The following is a 23,243-nucleotide window of genomic DNA, read 5'->3' on the forward strand; positions in this document are numbered from 1 at the left end:
CATTCCACAACCTCACTGCCCTCACCGTGAAAAACCACCTACGCCGCTTCAAATGGAAGCTCCGTTCTTCTAATCTAAAGGGGTGGCCTCTGGTGCGCTGATTGTTTATATGGGAAAAAAAGAACACCCCATATCTGCCTATTATCCCCTCTAATGTACTTGTACAGAGTAATCATGTCCACTCGCAAGTGCCTCTTTTTAAGAGAAAACAACCCCAACCTTGACAGTCTAAAATCATAGCTTAAATCTTCCATCCCTTTTACCAGTTTAGTCTCTGCAGTCTCTCCAGCTCATTAATATTCTTCTTAAGGACTGGAGCCCAAAACTGCACTGCATACTCAAGGTGGGGCCCTACCAGGGACCTATGAAGAGGCAAAATTATGTTTTCATCCCTTGAGTCAATGCCTTTTTTATACAAGACAGCACTTTATTTGCTTTAGTAGCCACCGAATGACATTGCCAGGAATTAGAACTTATTATCTAAAAAAAAAAACCCAGATCCTTCTCCATAAAGCATACCCCCAACAAACTACCATTTAGTAGATAGCTTGTGTTTATATTATTTCTACAAAAGTCTATAACTTTGCATTTGTCCACACTGAACCTCATTTTCCAGTTTGCTGCCCAGTTTTCCAGTTTTGTCAAATCGCTCTGTAAAGCAGCAGCAGCATCCTGCATGGAACTTATAGTTTTGCACAATTTAGTGTCATCAGCAAAAATAGAAACAGTACTTTCTATACCCACCTCCAGGTCATTAATAAACAAGTTAAAAAGCAAAGGGCCAAGGACTGACCCCTGCGGTACTCCACTAAAAACACTGGTCCAATCTATCCTCTTGGCCAATATTCCTCAATTTGATCATAAACCTACATTGAGGTACTGTATCAAACGCTTTAGCAAAGTCCAATAGATGACATCAACTGCCATTTCAGCATCAAGGTTCCTGCTCACCTCCTCATAAAATGCAATTAAATTAGTCTGGCAAGATCTGTTACGCATAAAACCATGCTGGCACAAACTTATAATATTGTGAACTGCTATGTATTCAAGTACCCTATCCCTTATTACCCCTTCCAAATGCTTTCCTACTACTGATGTCAGACTAACAGGTCTATAGTTTTCAGGCTGAGAACGGCATCCCTTTTTAAATAACGGTACCACATTAGCAATTAGCCAGTCTCTCGGCACCATGCCAGACCTCAACGAATCCTGAAAAATTAAGTGAAGAGGCTTAGCAATCACAGTGCTAAGCTCGTTTAATACCCTAGGATGAATTCCACCCGGTACTGGACCTTTGTTTACCTTTACATGTTCGTCTCTTTTGAATTCCCTCCCGAGTGACCCATGCATCAGTAGCCATATTACTAGAACTGGGAGTATTAAAAGGGAAGCCTTAGCTTAGCTGGCTCCTCAGATGTATAGACAGATGAAAAATAAGTGTTAAAAATTTTGAACAATTTTTGCATGCTTTATTTGCTTCCTTGTACCTGATGAAAGTTTCTGCTGTACCAGCTAACGTGTTTTTTCTTACCAACCTCAACACTAACACTTTTATTCAACATTAAGGTTTTGCTTTGCGATGCCTCTCCTTGCCTACAGGGGGAATATAGTGTTGTGTATACTTTCTAAGCAATGTTTTAAAGATGTTCAATTTTCCTTCTGTGTCTAATCCTATGAAAAGCCTTTCCCAGTTGACACATTGCAGAGATGCCCTTATACTGGTAAATCTGCATGTCTAATATTGAGCGTTTTAATTAATCCCTTATAGAGCTGTTTCTGCAGCATTATCTCAAAGGAGACCATGTTGTGATCACTGGTCCCTAAATGCTCACCCACACAAATGTTAGAGATGAGTTCAGTTTTCTTGAACTGCCTGAAATAAAAAGTTGTCATTTAGCATATTTACAAACCTACTAGCTTTTTCTGACTTAGCCACCCCATTACTCCAGTGAATGTCCGGATAATTAAAGTTCCCCATAATAACAACTTGACCTTGTTGTGAAGCCTCCTCCATTTGCAATAGCAGCTGGGCCTCATCCCCCTCACTTATACAGGGCGGTTTATAGCATCCACCAATTATCATTTCCTTTGTAACCTTTAGCCTTGCTGAAATTTCTACCCAAAGAGATTCAACATTTTCATTGGTAATGTCTTTACTACATGACTTTAAATCTGACTTTACATAAATACAAACCCCTCCACCCTTTTTAATCCCTCTGTCCCTCCTAAAAAGTGTGTAACCATTTAAATTCACAGCCCAGTCGCATTTTTAATCCGACCAGGTCTCAGTGATACCAATAAAATCTTAATTTTCAGTACATGCAACAGCCTGCAGCTCCCCTAATTTACCCAACAAGCTCTGTGCATTAGCCAGCATGCAGCGGAGATTACTACTTCTCACTCTGATATTTACATTAGCTAACGGAGAGTTAGAGCTAAGGGAAATATTAGTCTGTTTCCCTTGTAACAATGGAAGCTCCTTATCTGATAAACTATATACCCCCTCACTCTTCCCTCATGACCCTTTGCTAATCCCACTGCCCCATCTACACTAGCTTTCCCATACAATTCTAGCTCGCTCACCAACCCCCCCCCTTGTCTAGTTAAAACACTCCTCCAGCCTCTTAACCATTCTCTCCCCTAGCACAGCGGCCCCCCTTCCATTGAGGTGCAATCTGTCATGGCTGTATATATTGTACCCCAAAGAAGTCAGCCCAGTGGTCTAGGAACCCAAAACCTTCCTTCCTACACCAAGACTTTAGTCACACATTTAGCTCCCTAAGCTCCCGCTGTCTCCCTAAACTTGCACGTGGCACCAGCAAAATTGCAGAAAAAATGACATTGGAGGACCTTTCCTTAATCTAAGAGCCTAGATCAAGTGAGCAAGAGACTCCTCTCAAGATTGTCAATCGAACACAGTGTTGCAACTTGTTCATCTAGGGCTCTAACACGACCCTCTAAAGTGGCAATTCGCTCCCATCCACAACAGAGGTTTGAACTTTGGAACAGTTGTTCCACAACCGCATACATGTGGCAGGCTGGGCACTGTGTCAGACCTTCAATGTTGCGGACACTCATTCTCCCAATATTACCAAATTAATCTCTAGCATTTGCATGGCGAGTATTAACTGAACAGTTATCATAACATGGTTTGAGATTAAATTGCTGAGACAACTGTATAAAGCAGAGACTAAATTTTAGATGTGGTCATGTGGTGCCATAACTGCAAGTCTACGATGTCAGTGCACCATGTAGCATCGCATTGGCACGTGACGTCATTGCGCTTTTCAAAGTTAAAAGGACACAAAGACCCAGGTTCCCTGCCTGAATATAGGTCTTTTCTCAGAAAGTTCCTTGGTATGCTTAAACTTTTATTTCTGCTTGATCTACTGATTTTTACTCTCTGCTCTGCTCCTGACTATGTTGATTGCCTCCTTCCAAACTCCTTTGCTTGAATTTGACTTGTTTAACACCTTGGAAACTGTGTACTGGACTTTTTGAATCCAGCTTCCTCATTGGCCCGACTTCAACCCTGGTATGGGCTGTCAGTCCCTGACCCCAAAAACAAGTTGTGAGTGCAGGGGTTGGGGGTGCTGAGGCACTGGCAGTTGAACCAACTGAGAAACGGGCTCTAGTGGGGACACCTAGCAAGGTAGACACCACTCTCCAGAGTGATCACTGTGATTTCAAAAGAACTGTGCTGTTCTGTATTGTCACTGAAACTAAAGCCAGATGCTACCATGCATTCTCCAACAGGTGACTCCAACTTTAAGTTAAGTAACTCTCAAATGGAATGAAAATTAAAAAAATTAAAAGACTGCAAAAAAGTTCTCTTAAGATGCCACAAATCCACATGGGAACTGCAAAGTCCAAAGAGCATTACTAGATATTCACAATGTTTATCTTTGGTGATGAGGGCTGTCTCAAAGAAGTCATATGATGTGGCAAAAGAGGTGGTGGGTGGGGAAAGGTGGCGACCTCAAATCTGGCCCTGTTTGTAGGAAGATGTTACACCACAGGGTCAAGAGTCACTCTGTTTGCTAGAGTTTTAGAATCTTTGCACAGAATATAATATCTCTGTTATCTCCTGTCACTCGTATTGCTAGAGCTAGACTAAGCAATTTAAGAATACTCTCAGAAATACAGAAAATACAGAGGCTGCACCTCTGTGTGAGCCGCTTTCCTCTTACTTGCGGCAGCAATCAGGGGTAAGGCAGGAGAGCCTGACTTGGAGCAGTGAGCGATCTGGGTTGGCAATGACCACTGGGGTTTTTTGGGTGTAGCATTGGCAAAGTCTGACCCTGGACTTCGAGCAAAGTACAACAGCACTCCTCTCTTCTCCAGCAGCGTACATGCGTGGGTCATGGCACCAGCGCTGTGAGTCTGATGTCCTTTCTATAATAGAAGCTAAAGAAATCAGTAACTTACTTATCTATCATGAAACCCCACGGTATACTAAAGCTTCACAAGATTTCTGTAGCAGGTTTCAGCTTAGTAGGGAGGACATCAGACTCAATGTAGGAAGAGAAGTGTGTCATTTTGGGGGGCTATTTTGAGTTTTTTTATGGGCTTTAAAACAAAAGTTTAAGTTATTCTTTACAAATTAAAAATGCTTTCCTTTTTTCAAATGGTTACATATCCTCATATTGTACCTGGGCAGAAAATGTTTTAAAAGCCTACTTTAGAAATAGTACATCTCCCCTACTTCCTGCAAAACACAATGAACAGAGACAAAATCAGTAGGGTGGGGGTGCATTTCTGAATCTTACAGCTCATGTTGCACAAATGAAACACAGAAAAGAAATAATGTTTAATTGGGTTTTGACCCAATTTTGTTTACCTTTGTTCTCATTTTCTTTATTCTAAAATTATAGCTAGCCTTTAAAAAATAAAGTTATGCTATAAATAAATACCTTATTATGATAAGAATCCAGCACATCAGCAACGTTCTCTTTCGAAGGGCACTTCATGGCAACAAGATCTTGTTCAAGGGATGGAATCTTAAGAAAATAAAGCATTTCAAAGTATATAATTTGTGTATGTTAATAAAGCACTTTACATTCTTTAAGTCTAAACATACAATACAGCTTTATGAAAATTTAGGTGGCCCACCATACACAGATAGTGGCTACCAAATCATCCCTCTTTGGCCAGATTGGCAGCTCATCTCTCTATCTATGGGACTAAAACTATCACCATTCCTTGTCAACAGCCCCGGATTTCTTATCCAGGCGCCCCAAGGCCAATCGCATTCACCGCCCCCACCCTGCTCGCGCATGCTCTGTAGCCACTGCGGCAAAACACCCCCCCCCCCCCCCCCCATATGCGCATTTGCACGGGCGCCCATTTCAACTCAGATGGAGCATCAAGAAAAAAAACCCTGCTAATGCACACACTGACATCTGCTGCCTCCAGGCATGCACAGAAGGCTCTCCACTTCAACTACAGGTAGTTGATGTAATGAGAGACCTGAACAGGAAGTGGGTGCGGAGATTCACTCTGCACAAGGAAGGAGAGGAATCGAGCAGCTTGTAACTGAGGAACCAGGTCAGAAAGAACAGAGTGACAAAGGTAGGCAATTCTGGGAAGCTGTTTAAAGTAATTTTATTAATAGAAAAAAGAAAAGGTTTACTTATTCTTTAAAGTCATACAGATGCATCTGCCACTATGTTTAGTATAAGTAAATCTAGAGCAATTGGACTTGAGCTCTTTTGGTTCAACTAACTGGTAAGGGAAGTCCTCTGTATATAAAATCTTCTGCCAACCCAGTCACAATGGTGCATTTTAACTCTTCAGAGGGGTGACAATTGAAACTCAAAGGTTGTGAATGCTGACAGAATTACCAAGGTCTCATGCAATTCACAGAGACACGTTACTTGTGGGGGTTGCATAAATGGAAGTGTGAAGTTGTCTGAAACCATTGTTAGAATAGCATTGTATGTAGCAGACAAGTGGGGGCTGATTTACTAAAATTCATTTTTTTCTGTGCTTTAAAGTTGTATAAACTTGACATGGTATAAATTTGAATTAAACTCGATCATTGTTGTATTTATAATATATCACGATAATGCTGTTATTGGTCGTACAAAAATGTCAAATTTACGTTTTGAAAATCAAATTTTTCTAAAAATTGACATTCGCTCTTATGAATCCTGTTTATTTTTCCCAAAATGAAATCGAAAACAATGGTGAAAATAACTTCCCGTTGAAAGTGGGTGAAATAGAAAACAATAATGGAATTAACTTCCCCTTGAAACTGGGTGAAATACAAAACAATGATGGGACTAACTTCCCCTTGAAAGTCTGTGAAATAGAAAACAATGATAGGATTTAACTTCCCCTTGAAACTGTGTGAAATAGAAACCAATGAGTTGATTAACTTCCTCTTGAAAATGTGTCAAGGACAGGCTGTCACTGACTATTCTATTCCTCCATAGGACTCAATGATACTCGACAGATCAAACCTTTGCATTGGCAAAGTCTGACCCTGGACTTCGAGCAAAGTACAACAGCACTCCTCTCTTCTCCAGCAGCGTACATGCGTGGGTCATGGCACCAGCGCTGTGAGTCTGATGTCCTTTCTATAATAGAAGCTAAAGAAATCAGTAACTTACTTATCTATCATGAAACCCCACGGTATACTAAAGCTTCACAAGATTTCTGTAGCAGGTTTCAGCTTGAAAATGTGTCAAGGACAGGCTGTCACTGACTATTCTATTCCTCCATAGGACTCAATGATACTCGACAGATCAAACCTGCCAAATTTTTTTTTGACAAAAAAGTTAACTAAACATTAATAAATCACAAATTATGGGAGTTTATTTAGAAAAATACAAATTTTTCTGAAAAATATATTTTTGTGAAAAAATATCAGGAAAAATCATGTACTGGCAAAAACTCATTCATAAATCTGAAAATTATCTACACATACAAAAAAAACAAATTTTCTAAAAATAGCTTAGAAATTGTGCCCCGTGGTGTCGAAGGCCCCACCTCTGTTTAGGGGTGGTTTCTCCATCTTAACATGAATGGCATCTTAGACGATTCAAGCGGTCTTCACTGTCCAAAATGCGAACATTGCTGTCTTCCAAGGAGTGTCCCTTGTCTTTTAGGTGTAGAAAGACAGCCGAGTCTTCCCCTGTAGAGTTAGCCCTCGTATGCTGAGCAATTTCTTGGTAAGCTTTGTCTCCCAAATGTATAGGTCTGTGCACTCCTCGCTACACTGTGCTTATAGGAGAAGGAAAGGCTAAGTCACTTGGGGGTGCTAAAATGTTAAGCACCCCCAAGTGACTTTAATCGCTTACCTCGTACCCCGGGCTGGTGCCCCTGTTAGGAGAAAACAGCACCAGCCCGGGGTACCTGGAGCGATACGCTTCCTCCTTCCGCCTGCGTTACACATAGGCGCATGGGCAGTAGAGTGAAAAGCCGACTTCTCTGTTAAAGTTCGGCTTTTCACTCTACTGCGCATGCACGCGCAGCGCTACAGGAAGGAGGAAGCGCTGGCAGCAACCCCGGGCTGGTGCTGTCCTCTCTGAACAGGGGCACCAGCCTGGGGTAAAAGTTAGGCTATTAAAGTCACTTGGGGGTGCCTAACATTTTGGCACTGCCAAGTGACTTTGCCTGTCCTTCTCCTTTAAATATGTTTTTCTTTTGTTGTTGGATTCTTAACGTGTACCAGTTTTTACCAGTATTTAAAATCCTCCTTTGTCAGTTTCTCTGACAATCCAGCTACTCTGTGTCTCAGTACAGTTATTTCATTTGGTGTTCCTGTTGGGCTTAGTTGCTGTTGTTTTGACAAAAGCCCAGTCTGATGTGGTGTTAGGCACAAGTCTAGCAAGAAGCATGCTTGGTTAGGACTGTTGTTCTGCTGCCGAGGGTGTAATCTTGCTTCAGTCGAGTTCTTACCATTGCCTCAGTGGTAGGAACATGTGTAAACAGTGATGTGACATCATATGATACCATTGTTTCTCCTGCCTCTAGTTTAACTCCATAAATCATTGTGATAAACTCTTTGGCATTCTGAATGGGATGCACTGTTTTGCCTACCAATGGGGCTAAAGTATTTTGCAATGCTGGAAGTCACTTAATTGATGCTGCTAACAATAGGCCTAAGTGGGGCTTCATTCATGCAACTCTCACACCTGTCTCGATGAGTTGCATGGCACCTTGGTAATCCTATCAAAGTAACCCCACAGCATTTATAACCTCTGTAAATTTCAGTTGTCAACTCTCTGAAGAGTTACAATGCACCATTTGTGATTTAGTGAAAGATTTTATATACCTAGGACGTTCCGTACCAGTTAGTTGAACTAAAAAAGCTGCACAGAATAGACGTCTTTAATGATTGCCCAACAAGTCCAGTTGCTCTAGATTTACTTATACTAGATATACCACAACCTGGATGAATGAAAACTTTCATAGTTATCTGCTCTTATGGAACTAAAGCTATGTAGGAATGTTAGCTTTGGGACACTTTTTGTAAGGAAATAATATCTTCCATATTCTATTTTTAGTAAGATTGATGCATTTCTTTGGATTTTCATTAAGTGTTTCACTAATAATTGTTATATTATTTATATATCTGTATTTAAAGTTGTTCTATTTATTGGTTATTATATGTGCTATTCATCTCTATCAACGGTACAATAATCATGGAACCCACCAGGTGTTTATTCAGAATTAAAAAAAAAATCATATGTTTAAATGATGAAGACTATCAATATTTTAATTTTAATGCAGTAAATTATGAAGCAGCCAGTGGAAATAAAACGGCTTTTTTAGTATAAACGAGGATACAGTAAATATATGAAAACATTGAATTATTATTATTATGCAGCAAAATAGCTATGTGCTGTTATGTAAGAACCAGTTAATAAAAAAATGTTACTTTACAAAATGCAATTTGAACAGTTTTTGGAAATTATTACTTTTTGACTTTTTTTTATAATTTACGGCATTGTAAAAATTAATGTTCTATTAATGAAGACTATACTATTTATATATTCAGTAAAGCTTGGTTAAACTTGTATTTAGTTATTCTTAATACTTTCAAACTGGGGAGGTGTGATAATTATGTTTACTAGTAGGTCCTTCCAGCTGACATGTGGTCATCCATGTTGATTAGAAGAAAGGAGGTTCTATCTAGATTTGGAAAGAAATTTTTTTTTGTGAGAGCTTTGAAGTTGTGGAATCAGTCGTACTGGCTGATACATTATATAGCTTCAAGAAGGGGTTGGATGACTTTTTAGCAAGTGAGGAAATACAGGGTTATAAAAGATAGCTCTTAGTACAAGTTTATCCAGGGACTGGTCTGACTGCCATCTTGGAGTCACACAGCAAGTATTTTTTGAGAGTGTTAGTCTTTCAGTATTGTTTTCTCTTACCAATCTCCTCAAAGTCTCCCAGCTGCACACAAAATGCACAAATTGCACTTACATTTTGTCCATTGAGATCAGTCACATAAAATACACCAGTTTGCAAGGCTACTGTCCCATTCCAGGGGAGGATCCTGCCGATGTGTATGCTCCCCACATGGCTCTGCCTGCACTCTCACCTGACATGTTTTGCTGACCAATCAGCTTCCTTAGAGGCATGGGCTCCACTCTACATGCTTACTTTGTTCAAGCTCTGTTTTGCTCTTTTTTTTTTGCCTTATAAAAGTTATTGCAATCAGAATTGCTTTCTATTAATTTGTTGGTTCTAATTACTATATCTGAATCTATGAATATGATATGAAGAGAAGAAATGGGACCATATATTTAACTATATGATGATTTAATAAAAAAGGATTTGAGGGAACTACAAGAAGAATGGACAAAAAATCCAACAAGCAGAATTTAACAAAAAATTATAAAACCTAACCAAGAAACCTATTAATGTACATTAGATGTGAAAGCATTATACACATCAATTCAGCACATACAGGGAATAAAAGTGGTTTCTTACTATTTGGAAAAGGATGACACTCTACCATGGAGTCAAAAAGAATTTGTAATAGAAGCCATCTCCTATATATTACATCATAGCTACTTGGTTTGGAAAGAAATACTATGGGGCACCGCCATGGGAACGAGATTCGCGCCCAGCTATGCTAATTTATTTATGGGATACTGGGAACCACATAATATAGTCTCCTCATAGATAATATTATATTTTTGTGGCAAGGAAGTAAATCCAAACTATGTAAGTTTACTAATAAGAATGATCTGAATTTAGATTTCACCGTTATCCACAGTCTATCAGGGATACATTTTCTGGATTTAGAAGTATATATAAATGAAGGTAAGTGGAATCTTAAAATCTATTTTAAAAAGGTGGATGTATGTAATTATGTCCTAAGTACCAAAAATGATAATCCACTTTAGCTAAAAAATATTCCGTACGCTCAATTTTGTAGACTAAAGAAGAATTGTTCTAATCCATCTGATTTGAACAAACAGCTAGATTATGTTTCAGATATGTTTTTTCAACTAGGATACAGTAAAAAATTAATTCAGAAATCATGAGAGAAAGAAAACAGAATTGAGAGGCTAGAAAAAAGGAGAGATCTGCTTAATTTAATGATCCAACATCTCAAACCATTGGTTTGTAAGCACTTCTATTTAATGGTGGAGGCTTTCAGATAAACAATAACAGCATGAACCCATAGAACATCTGATTCTACACACTATCTGTTTGGAATATAAAAAGGACACTTTGGCTTTTTCTATAACACTGGGTATTAACTAAAGTATATTTAAAATAATACACTATAAAAGTTCCTGATTTCTATTTTAGCATCTTAAAGTCAGGAAGGAGTTTTTTTCCCCTCTTTGGCAAATTAGAGAGGCTTCAGAAGGGAATTTGTTATGCCAGTTTGTTTATAGGCATAAAAGGTTGAACTTGATGGGTGTGTCCTTTTTCAAACTAACTTACTATGTAACCTAGATGATTACTATGATACCTTTTCCGATTCAACAAAGTGGGTTGCAATTCCAGCCTTCTGTACATCACTTCCCTTTAATCGGAATCCAGTAAGTGCAAGATACAAGCCGAGCTTCCCAGGAAGTCGAGGCAAAAAGTACCCTCCTCCAACATCCGGAAACAGCCCTGTGTAACAAAATTAAATATTGTAGAAAAGTTTGACATATATGTGTGTAGAAAAAGGCTGAGGCACACACTTATAGGGATTACACCCTGGGTAAAATTAGGATTACACCCTGGGCAAATTAGAAAGACAATCAATATGTGTGTTTACCAATGCAAGGAGTCTGACTGGTAAAATGGGAGAGCTGGAGGTGCTGGTGTTGGAGCGGAAATATGATGTGATTGGCATTGCTGAAACTTGATCGAGTCGCATGACTGGGCAGTTAATATTGGGGGTTATACATTGTTTCGGAGGGACAGGCAGGCCCGGATTTGTGGCAAGGCCACAAAGGCCCGGGCCTAGGGCGGCAAACATTTAGGGGCGGCATGCTGCCCCGCCGCACCGAAGTTCTGCTCCCATACAGAGCAGCGGGGACCTCTCCCGCACAAATGCGCATGCGTGCGCTGGGGGGTTGGGGGGGTAAGTTGCGCATGCGTGCGCTGGGGGGGGTTGGGGGTAAGTTGCGCATGCGTGCGCTGGGTGAGTTGCAAACACGCATGCGCAGGGGGCGGCTGAGCGGAGTGGCCTCCGGGCGCTCGGATTTGAAATCCGGCGCTGGGGACAGGGGCAATAGAGAAGGAGGAGGAGTGTGTCTGTTTGTTAAGCAGGAATTAAAAGCAAATATTAAAGAGTAAGTGAGTAACAGAGGCAGCTGAATCCTTATGGGTTGAGCTTCTCACAGATAGTTAAGAATCTACCAAATTAATGGTAGGGGTATGCTATAGACCCCCTAATGTAAGTGAAAAGGAGGAGGCTCAGCTCCTGTTGCAAATAGATATTGACTAGAGCAATAGTACTGCCAGGACAGTAAATGCGAACAAGTTTATAAACTTCTTGCATGACAACTCTATGTCACAAGTTGTTGAGGAGCCAACCAGGAACCATGCTATATTGGATCTAGTGATCACTAATGGTCCAGAACTTATAGCAAATGTGCAAGTGGTTGAACCTCTGGGTAATAGTGACCATAATGTTATTTCATTTGATGTTTGGTGCAGGAAACAAATTTACACTGGGGCAACAAAGACACTGAATTTTAGAAAAGCAAATTTTATTTCCTTAAGGGCAGCACTTCAGAGCATAGATTGGGGCATTATGTTTCCTGCTAAAAACACAGAGCAGAAATGGTTGTCATTTAAAATGATATTAAATCATTACTGTTCTCAGTTTATTCCATTAATAAGTCATTTGGCAGATAAAGATTCTCTCTGCAGAAGCGGCATGCGCCACTTCTGCAGAGAGTTTTTAGTGATGGCAGCCCCCTGGGCAACGAACCAGGGGGGCTGTCATGTCGGCCCTGCGACGCAATCGTGTCAGGGCCCCCCTCCAAGCAGCAGATGCGATCTCGTCTGCTGCTTGCTTCCTGGTTTCTGTATTCCGCCCCCCCCAAGAGCCGACCACTCACCAGGACTGCACAGGACGACCAGCCATGCGATCCCTGCTTCTGGACAGGTAATTGTGTTTTTATTTTTTGTATTTACACACTTACACACATTTATACCTACATATGGCACACAATTTAGCACAGGGGTCAGGAACCTTTTTGGCTGAGAGAGCCATAAACACCACATATTTTAAAATGTAATTCCGTGAGAGCCATACAATATGTTTGGCCGTGGATGCTGCGGGGCAAGGTAGGGTAGGTCCCGAGGATGCGGATGCGATGCAGAAGAGGGCGTAGCCTGCGCTTGGCGGATAGAAGACGTGTTCAAAGGCTTAGAACACGTCTTCTATTCGCCGAGCGCAAGGGCAGGGTAGGGTGGGTGCCAAGGATGCCGGATGCGATGCTGAGGAGGGCGTGGTCTGCGCTTGGCGGATATAAGACGTGTTAAGGCTTAGAACACGTCTTCTATCCGGTGAGCGCAGGCCACGCCCCCGTTATTTTTTTATTAAAGATTTGGCAGTGAGCCAGATGCAGCCATCAAAAGAGTCACATCTGGCTCCCGAGCCATAGGTTCCCTACCCCTGATTTAGCACTTTTTTTTTTCATTTTGCACACTAATATAAACTTATATACACACTTACACACTGTCACACAACTATTAAATATGTACACACGTGTATACACAAACTTTTTTTGTGCCTTGACCCTTTACGGCGTATGTCGTTGCAGGAAAAGGCTTTATCTGCCACCGACGTGCGTTGTACGTCGTTTGGCAGATAAAGATTCTCTCTCCAGAAGCAGCAGATGACAGCCCCCTGGGCAACGAGAAGGGCCCCCTCCAAGCAGCAGACCCCCCCCAAGAGCCGCCCACTCACCAGGACTGCACAGGACGACCATATGCGCTATTTTCATTTTGGGGTCAGTACATACCACAAACTGTTCAGTACACCTCTAGTGTTCCTATTTGGGGTGATTTGTCATTGTACGCAAGAAATTGTGTGAGATAAGTGCGGCAAACTTCAACATTTTTAGGCGATTTTTTGAAATGTCATAAAAACCATTCATTTTTGCAGATTGGTACTTTGGTGTAGAAAAGACTCTTTATCCATGTTGGATTTGTCAGAATGTGTACTTTCCAAAAATATATGGTTTTCTGGGTTTTTCTGTATAGTTTGGGGGTGTTACAGCACATAATATGCTGACAGGGGGCTCTGTGTGTTAGCAGGCGAGAAATCCATATGCGCCATTTTCATTTTGGGGTCAGTACATACCACAGACTTTAGTATATCTTTGCATATTGGGCATCAAACTGTTCAATAGACCTAAGGTGTTCCTATTTGGGGTGATTTGCCTTTGTATGCAAGAAACTGTGTGAGATAAATGCGGCAAACTGCAACATTTTTAGGCGATTTTCTGAAATATCATAAAAATCGGCAAACTTAGGAAAGCTTTGCGGCTTGGTACTTTCAAATAGGAAGACATGGGTACCATTTTAGATTCGGGGGTAAGTGTACTTTCCAAAATTATATAGCTTTCTGGGGTGAGCATACTTTTTTGTAGCTTTATTCCACATAAAGGATGTAAATGTGTTGATTTTCCGAAATTACACATCATATGGGGGTATGTTCCCATTGGGGCCCCTACATGCCACATATTTAGGTAAACCTATACATATTGGGCATCAAACTGTTCAGTGGACCCCTGGCATTCAAATTCAGGGTGTTTTATCTTGGTACCTAATGCTATGTGGGAGATAAGATGCTGCAAAATGGAAGCTTTGAGCGGATTTTTGGAAATGTCATCAAAATTGCTAAATTTAGAAATACTTTGCGGCTTGGTACTTTGGAGTAGAAAGACACGGGTACCCATTTTAGATTCAGGGGAATGTGTACTTTCCAAAAATATATGACTTTCTGGGGTGAGTGTACTTTTTACTAGCTTTATCCCACATATAATGATGTAAATGTGTTGATTTTGCTGAAATGATTGATCATATGGGGTATGTTCACATTGGGGCCCCTACATGCCACATACTTAGGTAAACCTATACATATTGGGCATCACACTGTTCAGTGGACCCCTGGCATTCAAATTTAGGGTGTTTTGTCTTGGTACCTAATGCTATGTGTGAGATAAGATGCTGCAAAGTGGAAGTTTTGAGGGGATTTTTGGAAATGTCATCAAAATTGGCAGCTTTAGGAAAGCTTTGTAGCTTGGTACTTTGGAGTAGAAAAACATGGGTACCCATTTTGAATTCAGGGGAATGTGTACTTTCCAAAAATATATGACTTTCTGTGGTGAACCTACTTTTCACTAGCTTTATCCCACATATAATGATGTAAATGTGTTGATTTTGCAGGAGCTGGAATGACAGAAATGATAGATCATATGGGGGTATGTTCACATTGGGGCCCCTACATGACACATACTTAGGTAAACCTAAACATATTGGGCATCAAACTGTTCAGTGGACCCTTGGCATTCATATTTAGGGTGTTTTATTTGGTTACTTTATGACCTGTAGGAGATAAGATACTATAGACTGGAAGCTTTGAAGCGATTTTTTAAAAACTTCACAAATTTTGATAAAAACCTATAACTTTAGGAAAGCATTGTGACTCGATAGTTTGGACTAGACAGACAATTGTGCCTATTCTGGATTCCCCAGAATCTGTTCTTTCCAGAAAGATAAACCTTCTGTTACTGGAAGTTTTGGCCTTGAAATCTAAAGTATGCAGTTTTGTGAAGCAGTGCTTTGGAAATTTGGTAGCGTACTGCTGGGAGTTTTTGACCTATACAAGTGAGAAATCTACATAAAACTATATATATTTGGTATTGGCACGTTCAGGAGACATGGGACTTTCCAAATCAGTTGTATTTTTGTGCATAAAATCTGGTATGTGTGTTTATATTATGAAAAATATGATTTTTTAAAAACATTTTAGACATTTAGAGGCCTATATCTTGTTACAGAATTGGAATTACACCAAAATTCTACCGTATTTTGAAAGCTTAGTTTGTCCTGAAAAAAACATTATATTGTTTTCCTGGGTAAACTAAAAGTCCCCCCGAGGAAAGGCCCCTAAAGTGAAACAGTGCAAAATGTTCAAAAACTGTCTGGCAGTTCCACTTTGGTCCAAAACGGCTGGTAGTGAAAGGGTTAAAGGGTTACACAAGATAAATGTAAACAAGGCACATGGGCCAGATGGAATACACCCTTGGGTACTGAAAGAGCTAGGGTCATATTTACAGTGGCCTTTGTTTCTGATATTCTCAGACTCGCTTTCATCAGGTATGGTACCTAGGGATATGTCATTCCTATATTTAAAAAGGGAGTAAGATCTCAGCCTGGCAATTATAGGCCTGTAAGTTTGACATCCTTGGTGGGCAAGTTATTTGAAGGCTTGTTAACCCTTTCACTGTCAGCCCATTTGTCCCAAAAGTGAACATCTACTGCCAAGCCATTTTTAGACATTTTGCACTCATTACATTTGCTTCTTGACAAGAAAACCTACATGAAATAAAGCATGTTATATATTGTTTTTTCTGGAACGAATTGGGCTTGAACGTTGTAATAAAATTTTTTACTTTTTCTGGAGTTTTAACACATTTTTTGAGTGAAATATGTTAAAAAAAATGATTACATTAACATACAAAAATTTTACTGTTTGTAAAAGCTCCAATTCTGCTGAATCCAACAATACCAAATATGTATTGGTAACCCACTTTTCTTGTCCAGAAGACACCCCAATAATAAAACAGCATTTTGTGCAATTATACATCGAAAAAAAAGTGAAAAGGCCATCTCTATTTTAACATGGCATATCTTATGACAGAAATGGAATACCCCCATAAGTCACACATTTTTCTCACTCAGGCTTCACCATAAGCCTTGCTGACTCCTCTCAGCTCTCATCCACCTGGTAACGACTCCCTCTGCTCCGTCCAGTGGCAGGAGGCACCCCCCAGCTCCTCTGGGAGTTCCTAACACAGGCCGGCAGCCTTCCTGCCCTGTGCCCGCTCTGTGACCTTTTGAGTCAAGAATCAACCTCCAACTCAACCCCCTGTGTTATCACACAGCACTTTTATTTGCTGCTGACCTGCAGCCTAATCAAGCGGTTCCCTACAGCTGGCCAACTGAAAATACTAAGCGGAGTACGGAATTGAAGGTCTTTCCTACTCTCCCTTCATTCACTCCAAGGACCTAATCATCTGGCTTTTCCCAAGCCAGTAACATACACAGCATCACCTGCTGCAAAACCAGGCATTTTACCTGGTGCTACTTGTATCCTACCTTCAACACTGGTGGAAATACACCAAATAATGATTTTTTCCATTGCATCTCTCACAATATTATATATAGGTGATATACTGCGCACCATATGTGTAGGCGCTGCATAAATGATACTCAAAGAATATGGGCTCGTTCGCTTAGCAATGGAGGAACACAGTATGTGCCCTGTTAGTCAGCATAGCATTCCAATTATGCCCACTAAATTTAATATATAGAGGGAGTGTAGCACCAATTATAGAAGTATGTATTAGAAGTATGTATAGAAGTTTGTATTCCTACAAAAGTAGGAATAACATAATATAAAAGTGCATACAGGCTTTGAGTATCAAAATTGGAAGATACATAAAGGCTGGAGGTGAGTACCGTGCCTACAGTGTGTCACTGGAAAGTGATTTAGTAAGAAAAGAAACAAAAGGATGCAGTATCAATAACGCAGCCTGTGCAGATTCAGATACTCTGTAGCATAGTTAGAAACGTGACAAAACAAGAAAGTAACTTTTGTCCAACGTAAGCAGATAAAGTAGCCACAGTTTCAAGACAGGATTTCATTGTAAATTCATTCATGGTAAATAAAAGGGAGAGTAAGAAATCAATCCAGTTAAGCAAAAGGACTAATCATATTGAGTGTATGAATCCACTGCAGTTCCCTTTTTAGCAGCAGTTTGTCATAGTCACCCCTCACAGGTGGAGGAATATAGTCAATAAACATGGAGCGTAGACTTGCCATCGAATGCTTAAAGTTCATAAAGTGTGCAGCAATTGGAGTGTCCGCCTTTCCAGTGGCCAAAGCTGAGTGGATGGCCGATCAATAATTGGCCGTTCGATCCCTAAAAGATATAATAGTCTTTCCAATGTACATGAGGCCACAAGGACACTTAATAAAATAAATTACAATTTTTGAGGTACAAGTTAGTCTATGGGGCACATTTACTTACTCACGAATGGGCCGAATGCGTCCGATTGCGTTTTTTTCGTAATGATCGGTATTTGGCGATTTTTCGGAAAATTATTGCGACTTTTTCGTTGCCATTCCGAATGTTGCGCAAAATCTGGTGATTTTTTCGTAGCGTTAAAACTTGCGTGAAAAGTCGCGCCTTTTTCGCAGCTTTTGCGCCGAGTACGAAACATTCGGATTCATTCAAGCTTCAGTATGGTGACTTTTCTTGGGCCAGGTTGGAGCTGCAGGGTGCCATTGAGTCCTATGGGAGGCTTCCAAAATCATGCTAAGTCTGAAAGTTTCGCCCGCCGCTTACAAGCGCTCAATACGAAAAAGTCGCGACAAGATACGTGCGAATCGTAATGGCTACGAAAAACTCGCGTTTTTTCGCGCAAGTCGTAATGGCTACGAAAAACTCACGTTTTTTTGCGCAAATCGTATTGGTAACGAAAAAGTCGCGACAATTTCCGAAAAGTCGCAAAGGCGCCGAAAAAATCACAAAAAATATGAAAAAGTCGCAAAATGTTCGTTTTCCAATCGGAATTTTTCCAATTCGGATTCGAATTCGTGTCTTAGTAAATCAGCCCCTATGTGTTATTTGGATGCTGCGGCCCTTGTGGGGATGATGAAAGGATGATCCTGAAATTAGGTAGCCACAAGTTCTACAGTTGGGGCACTTATAGCATCCCAATTTATGATTGGGTAGCCAAGTATTCAGAGTGGTAGTTTGATAACAGTGGGAGGGATCCATCTTAACTAGCAGGTCAAGCAGGCTCCTGCCACATCTATAAGAAACCCGTGGGTGTAATCTAAAAATAGGGGGAAGGGACCTGTCTTGTTCCAAAACTGACCAGTTATCATGTAGTGCATCAACAAGTGAAAGGAAAGTGAGTCTCTCTTAATTAGAAATAGGACCAGAGTCATTGGTTTCATATAACAGATCATTTTGTGTCAACTGCAGTGCTCTGTTCTTCCATGCCAATACATCTTGTAGTGGGTAGCCCCTCTGGAAGAAATAAGTTACCAGTTCATCGAGTTGTTGGATCAGAAGGTGAGGATTAGAATTGTTCCTGGCCATACGTACCATTTGCTAAAAAGGAACACTACGCAAAAAACATGGGGTTGGCATGAAGAATGGTATAACAGGGTATTCCTGTCAGTAGTCTTCCTGTATGTAGTCGTATCTATTACGATATCCAAAACTCTGATGGAGAGGTCGAGAAAGGAGATGGTTAAATCATCAATTGCAACTGTGAAGCGTATGGTTGTAGGTAACTCGTTCAGTTCCTGTACCATTGCCAAGAATTGTTCGGTGGTGCCATATGTGCGTCTGTTCGCAATGTGTCATATATAGATTAGCAAAAGCAGGGGCAACGTTTGAACCCATACTGATGCCGCTGATTTGTAAGTGCCACTGATTTTAACAGCTCAAACTTGAAATAGTCAAAGGAGAAGGAAAGGCTAGTAAATAGTTAATCTCAAGCTGCAGGCATACCTTCAGTTGTCTCAATAGTGCCCTTAAGTCTCCCCATATTTCACCTGTTCAGAAGATCTGAAGCCAAAAGCAGACCAAGTGAGCATACTCAGTTAGTTAGACTCATAGATCCACATTCCTAAGGGGGGGGGGTGAGTTCTTAGCATTCTTGAGGGAGGGGAAGCAGGCAAGAGCAGAGAACAGAAAGCTGCGTGTCTGTGGCACAGGAATTACAGACACAAGAAATCTTTTTTCAGAGAAGTCAGTGCAGCGTTTCTGTGAGTGTTTATGGCTGTATTTACATAGACCTTTCTGATAAAGCTTACTTTGTTTTTACCTTTCTTTCTCCTTTAAGCGTCAAGCAATGTTCAAGGAGCAATGACAGAAACTAAGGAGGTGGTCGGGACAGGTCTGAATGTAAGGTCAAAAAGTTCCTAACCTTTGTAATGCCCTTGTCTACTGGAATCACAGTGTAGAGGGAAGCAACATCCACTGTGGCAAGTTTAATCCCAAGGGGCAAGGGAAAAGAATTTTTCAAATGAAAAGTAGATCACCCGTATCTCTTATGTAAGTGGAGGACCTTTGTACAATTGGCTGTAAATGATGTAAAATTGTTCACAAATATGGAAAGGGGTTGTAAAAGTGAACTGCATAGACGGTTAAGAAAAAACATGTTGATTGCATCCAAAATTACTGCTACTGGCCCTTAAGTGTTTTGGCTGGAGTATTAAAAGTTCCACATAAAAAAGGGGCAATATCTTAAACATGAGAAAGCATGGTATTCTAAGCATTACCAAAACAGAAATCTAAACAAATCACTAAATAGCCCTGCAAAAGGTGGATTTTACTAAGAATTTGGCTTTACAGTAGGTATATGGATAACAGATCATTCATGGTCGCTGCAAGATGATTTTCCCTGATGATCTGATCAGAAGGTTTTTTCAAGAAATGTCACCTGAGGTTTCTGATCTCTTTCCTGAGTTGAGTAACATCAGAACAGCTTTCTGTTTTCTTTCTGAACATATTCTTCCTCCACTGTACAGTCTAAAAGTACTGATCAGTAGGTGGTGGTGTTGTTACAACATTGATTATTTTAGCACTTTATAAAGTGCTTAATAGCTTTAATAACAAAAAATGAGCAATGTTACATTAATTAGTTTACAAATCCTATAAATAAAAGATAATAATGCCTACATATGGCAGAAATATTTTTTCCACTGCAGGACTTTTTCATGTTTATCTATAAAGAACAAGGAAAGTCATTTTGGCATTTTACATTAAAAGGGAGAGTAAGAAATCTAGTTATCCAAAAGGGCTAATCATATTGAGTCTATGAGTCCACCGCAGTTCCCTTTTTAGCATATGGATAACAGATCATTCAAGGTCACTGCAAGATGATTTTGCCTGATGATCTGATCAGAAGTTTTTTTCAAGAAAGGTCACCTAAGGTTTCTGATCTCTTTCCTGAGTTGATTAACATCAGAACAGCTTTCTGTTTTCCTTCTGAATATTCTTCCTCCACTGGAAGAAAAAACGCTGAGCGGTGTAAAGAAAGTTCCCATAATGCCTCACTCCTGCACCAAGAGCAAGACCAGTGTACATGTTCAGTTAGTTAGACTATGAGGAAACTTCCTGCCGATTGGCTCAGATCACACATTCCCAAGGGGGGGAGTGAGTTCTTTGCATTCTTGAGGGAGGGGGGAGAAGAGAGCTGCGTCTCTGGCACAGTAAAACAGACACAACAAATCTTTTGACAGAGAACTCAGTGCAGCATTTCTGTAAGTGCCTATGGCTGTATTTACATAGACCAGCGGTCCCCAAACTATGGCCCACGGGCCGTATCCGGCCCCCCCAGAGGAATATACCCGGCCCCCCGCTGCGTCCTCCCACCTGGCAGTGGAGAAAGAGGACGGTGGAAGGGTTAGTGATGGTGGTCCAGCCCCCCAACAGTCTGAGGGGCCCTTGACATAGACCTTTTTGAAAAAGTTTGCTTAGTTTTTACCTTTCTTTCTCCTTTAAAACATTCTATAAAATCTGATTTACCACCAGAAACTACTACTTGAAGTTGGAAGGAATTTTGCAATAAGGTTTTCCCCAAAAACATTGTGCAACCGAAGTAATTTACGGTAATAATCTCCTTATTCAGTGGCAGACAACAATGAATGTGACTAGGGATGAGTGAATCTGTCCTGCATCGCAGAAAAATTCACAAAACATCTGAAAAATTGGCGGTATTTGCATAACGTAGGTTTTTTTGACACGCATAACTATCTTGACACGAGCATAGCTATTTTGACGGGATTGACACAATCGCGCACAATGTGCAGTGTCTGCGCCTATTTTGACGTGACCGCAAATACATCTGTACATATCAACGACATAACAAGACAGGGATGCATGCAATCTTTACATCTTGACAAGGGAACACCAAAGTAATGCTGTTTTTAATAATCACAGCACACTGTACATGGGATCAACATTGGAGGAGAAATAAAATGTTTATACAGAAGACTTACTTTTATGCATTAGAACCCCTAGTATTTCAATTCTACCACTTTAAAAACAAATTACAATAAATTTAAAGCACTAAATATAACCCTTTTGAGGCAAACAGAGGAATGTAATAAAAGTCACAAAAGGAATAAAAATTTGCATTTTGCAATATAATCTTCATTGCACTGTTATTGCATTGCACATTGTAATTGCGCATTGTGAACTTTTTAAGGTATGCTTGAAAGCTGCGCAATCTACTGGAGCAAACTTAACATCATTTTATTAAGAAGTTTTATTACATACACTGCAAACTATAAAATTTGCAAACTTTCTTCCACTGTCGGAAGTGGCCGCTAAACAGTTTCTTTGTTCAAAAATGCTTTATTAAATTTGTGCGAAGGCAAATTTGTTGGACAGAGGAAAGATTTTCGCAATGCAAATATTTTTCCCATTGCCTACTTTTATTATATTTCCCCCCATAGAGTATAGTTACTGAACATAATTATGTTTTACATGTTGGATTCCATTAGGTAAATAAACCAAGCTACAAACCCAGAACTACCTCAGACTATTGGGCAGCAGACTGAGATATTTTTGTTATACAGTTCTTTCAGGTTCAGGTTAATACACTTACAATGAATATTTTGTTCTGCCTATTCTTTTGGAATCAAGGATCTTACAACAACTACATTCTACATAGACCATGCTTAAAGGACAATGAAAGGTTAATATAAATTAAAAGTAGGTCTAAAGGTATTCTTTTTAAGTACTTACTGCATATCTAAATTCCCAGGTCCCTGCTTGCTTCTCTGAGATAAGGCGCTGGCAGCCTACAGCAGTGTGAAGACTAGAGTGACATCACTGAAATAGCTGTCCTTCCTGTAGGCTGCCAGCGGCAGCCTTCCTATTCTCTGAGCAAGTGTGTAACTTGATCCTGTCTCCTGTTCTGAGCTACACATGCCCACCAGCCAATCAGAAGCGGATCTGCCAGAGGGGAGGGGGGGGAGGGAATGAAACACATGTGCAGTATGAAGCAAGGAGGGAAAGGAAGGGAGAATACCTTTTTAGAGATGGCTGCCTGTTCTAGAAAATGTGAAGTAACTGAATATGTAAATATTTGATTAGGTGAGCCAAAAGTGTGGCGTTTTTACTAAACAATAGGACAGGGGTAGGGAACCTATGGCTCGAGAGCCAGATGTGGCTCTTTTGATGGCTGCATCTGGCTCACTGCCAAATCTTTAATAAAAAAAATGACGTGGGGCGTGGCCTGCGCTCTCTGCATCGCATCCGGCTTCCTTACCGGGTTGCACTTGAACCAGGGCCCAGGGAACTGAGAGGGACATTGGAGCAGACACCTGTGACAGTTCACGCTTGAATTGAAAATTAAAAGTGGCCAATATGTCTCTGTTGGGGGCTACAAAGAGAAGAACTGTGCACTGTGCTAGGTAGCCCTCTAGTTATACCATTAGTAAGCCATATTGAACAGCTAGAGATGACACCCACCATACCTTGCCCCGCAGCATCCGCAGCCAAACG

General features: G+C 40.5%; 1 protein-coding gene across 2 annotated transcripts in view; it reads right to left on the minus strand.

Moving 5' to 3' along the window:
• hibch (3-hydroxyisobutyryl-CoA hydrolase) overlaps positions 1-23,243 on the minus strand; it is a 102,879-nt gene that overhangs the window by 30,813 nt on the left and 48,823 nt on the right. For both annotated transcript variants that reach the window (XM_031892663.1, NM_001016188.2), the window contains 2 exons: positions 10,943-11,088; positions 4,914-5,000 (listed from right to left, as the gene is read on the minus strand). In XM_031892663.1, coding sequence (XP_031748523.1) covers positions 4,914-5,000; positions 10,943-11,088 — 233 coding nt within the window. The remainder of the gene's footprint in view (positions 1-4,913; positions 5,001-10,942; positions 11,089-23,243) is intronic.

The sequence above is a fragment of the Xenopus tropicalis genome, chromosome 9 (assembly GCF_000004195.4).
Source record: "Xenopus tropicalis strain Nigerian chromosome 9, UCB_Xtro_10.0, whole genome shotgun sequence".
In the NCBI taxonomy this organism is placed as follows: domain Eukaryota; kingdom Metazoa; phylum Chordata; class Amphibia; order Anura; family Pipidae; genus Xenopus; species Xenopus tropicalis.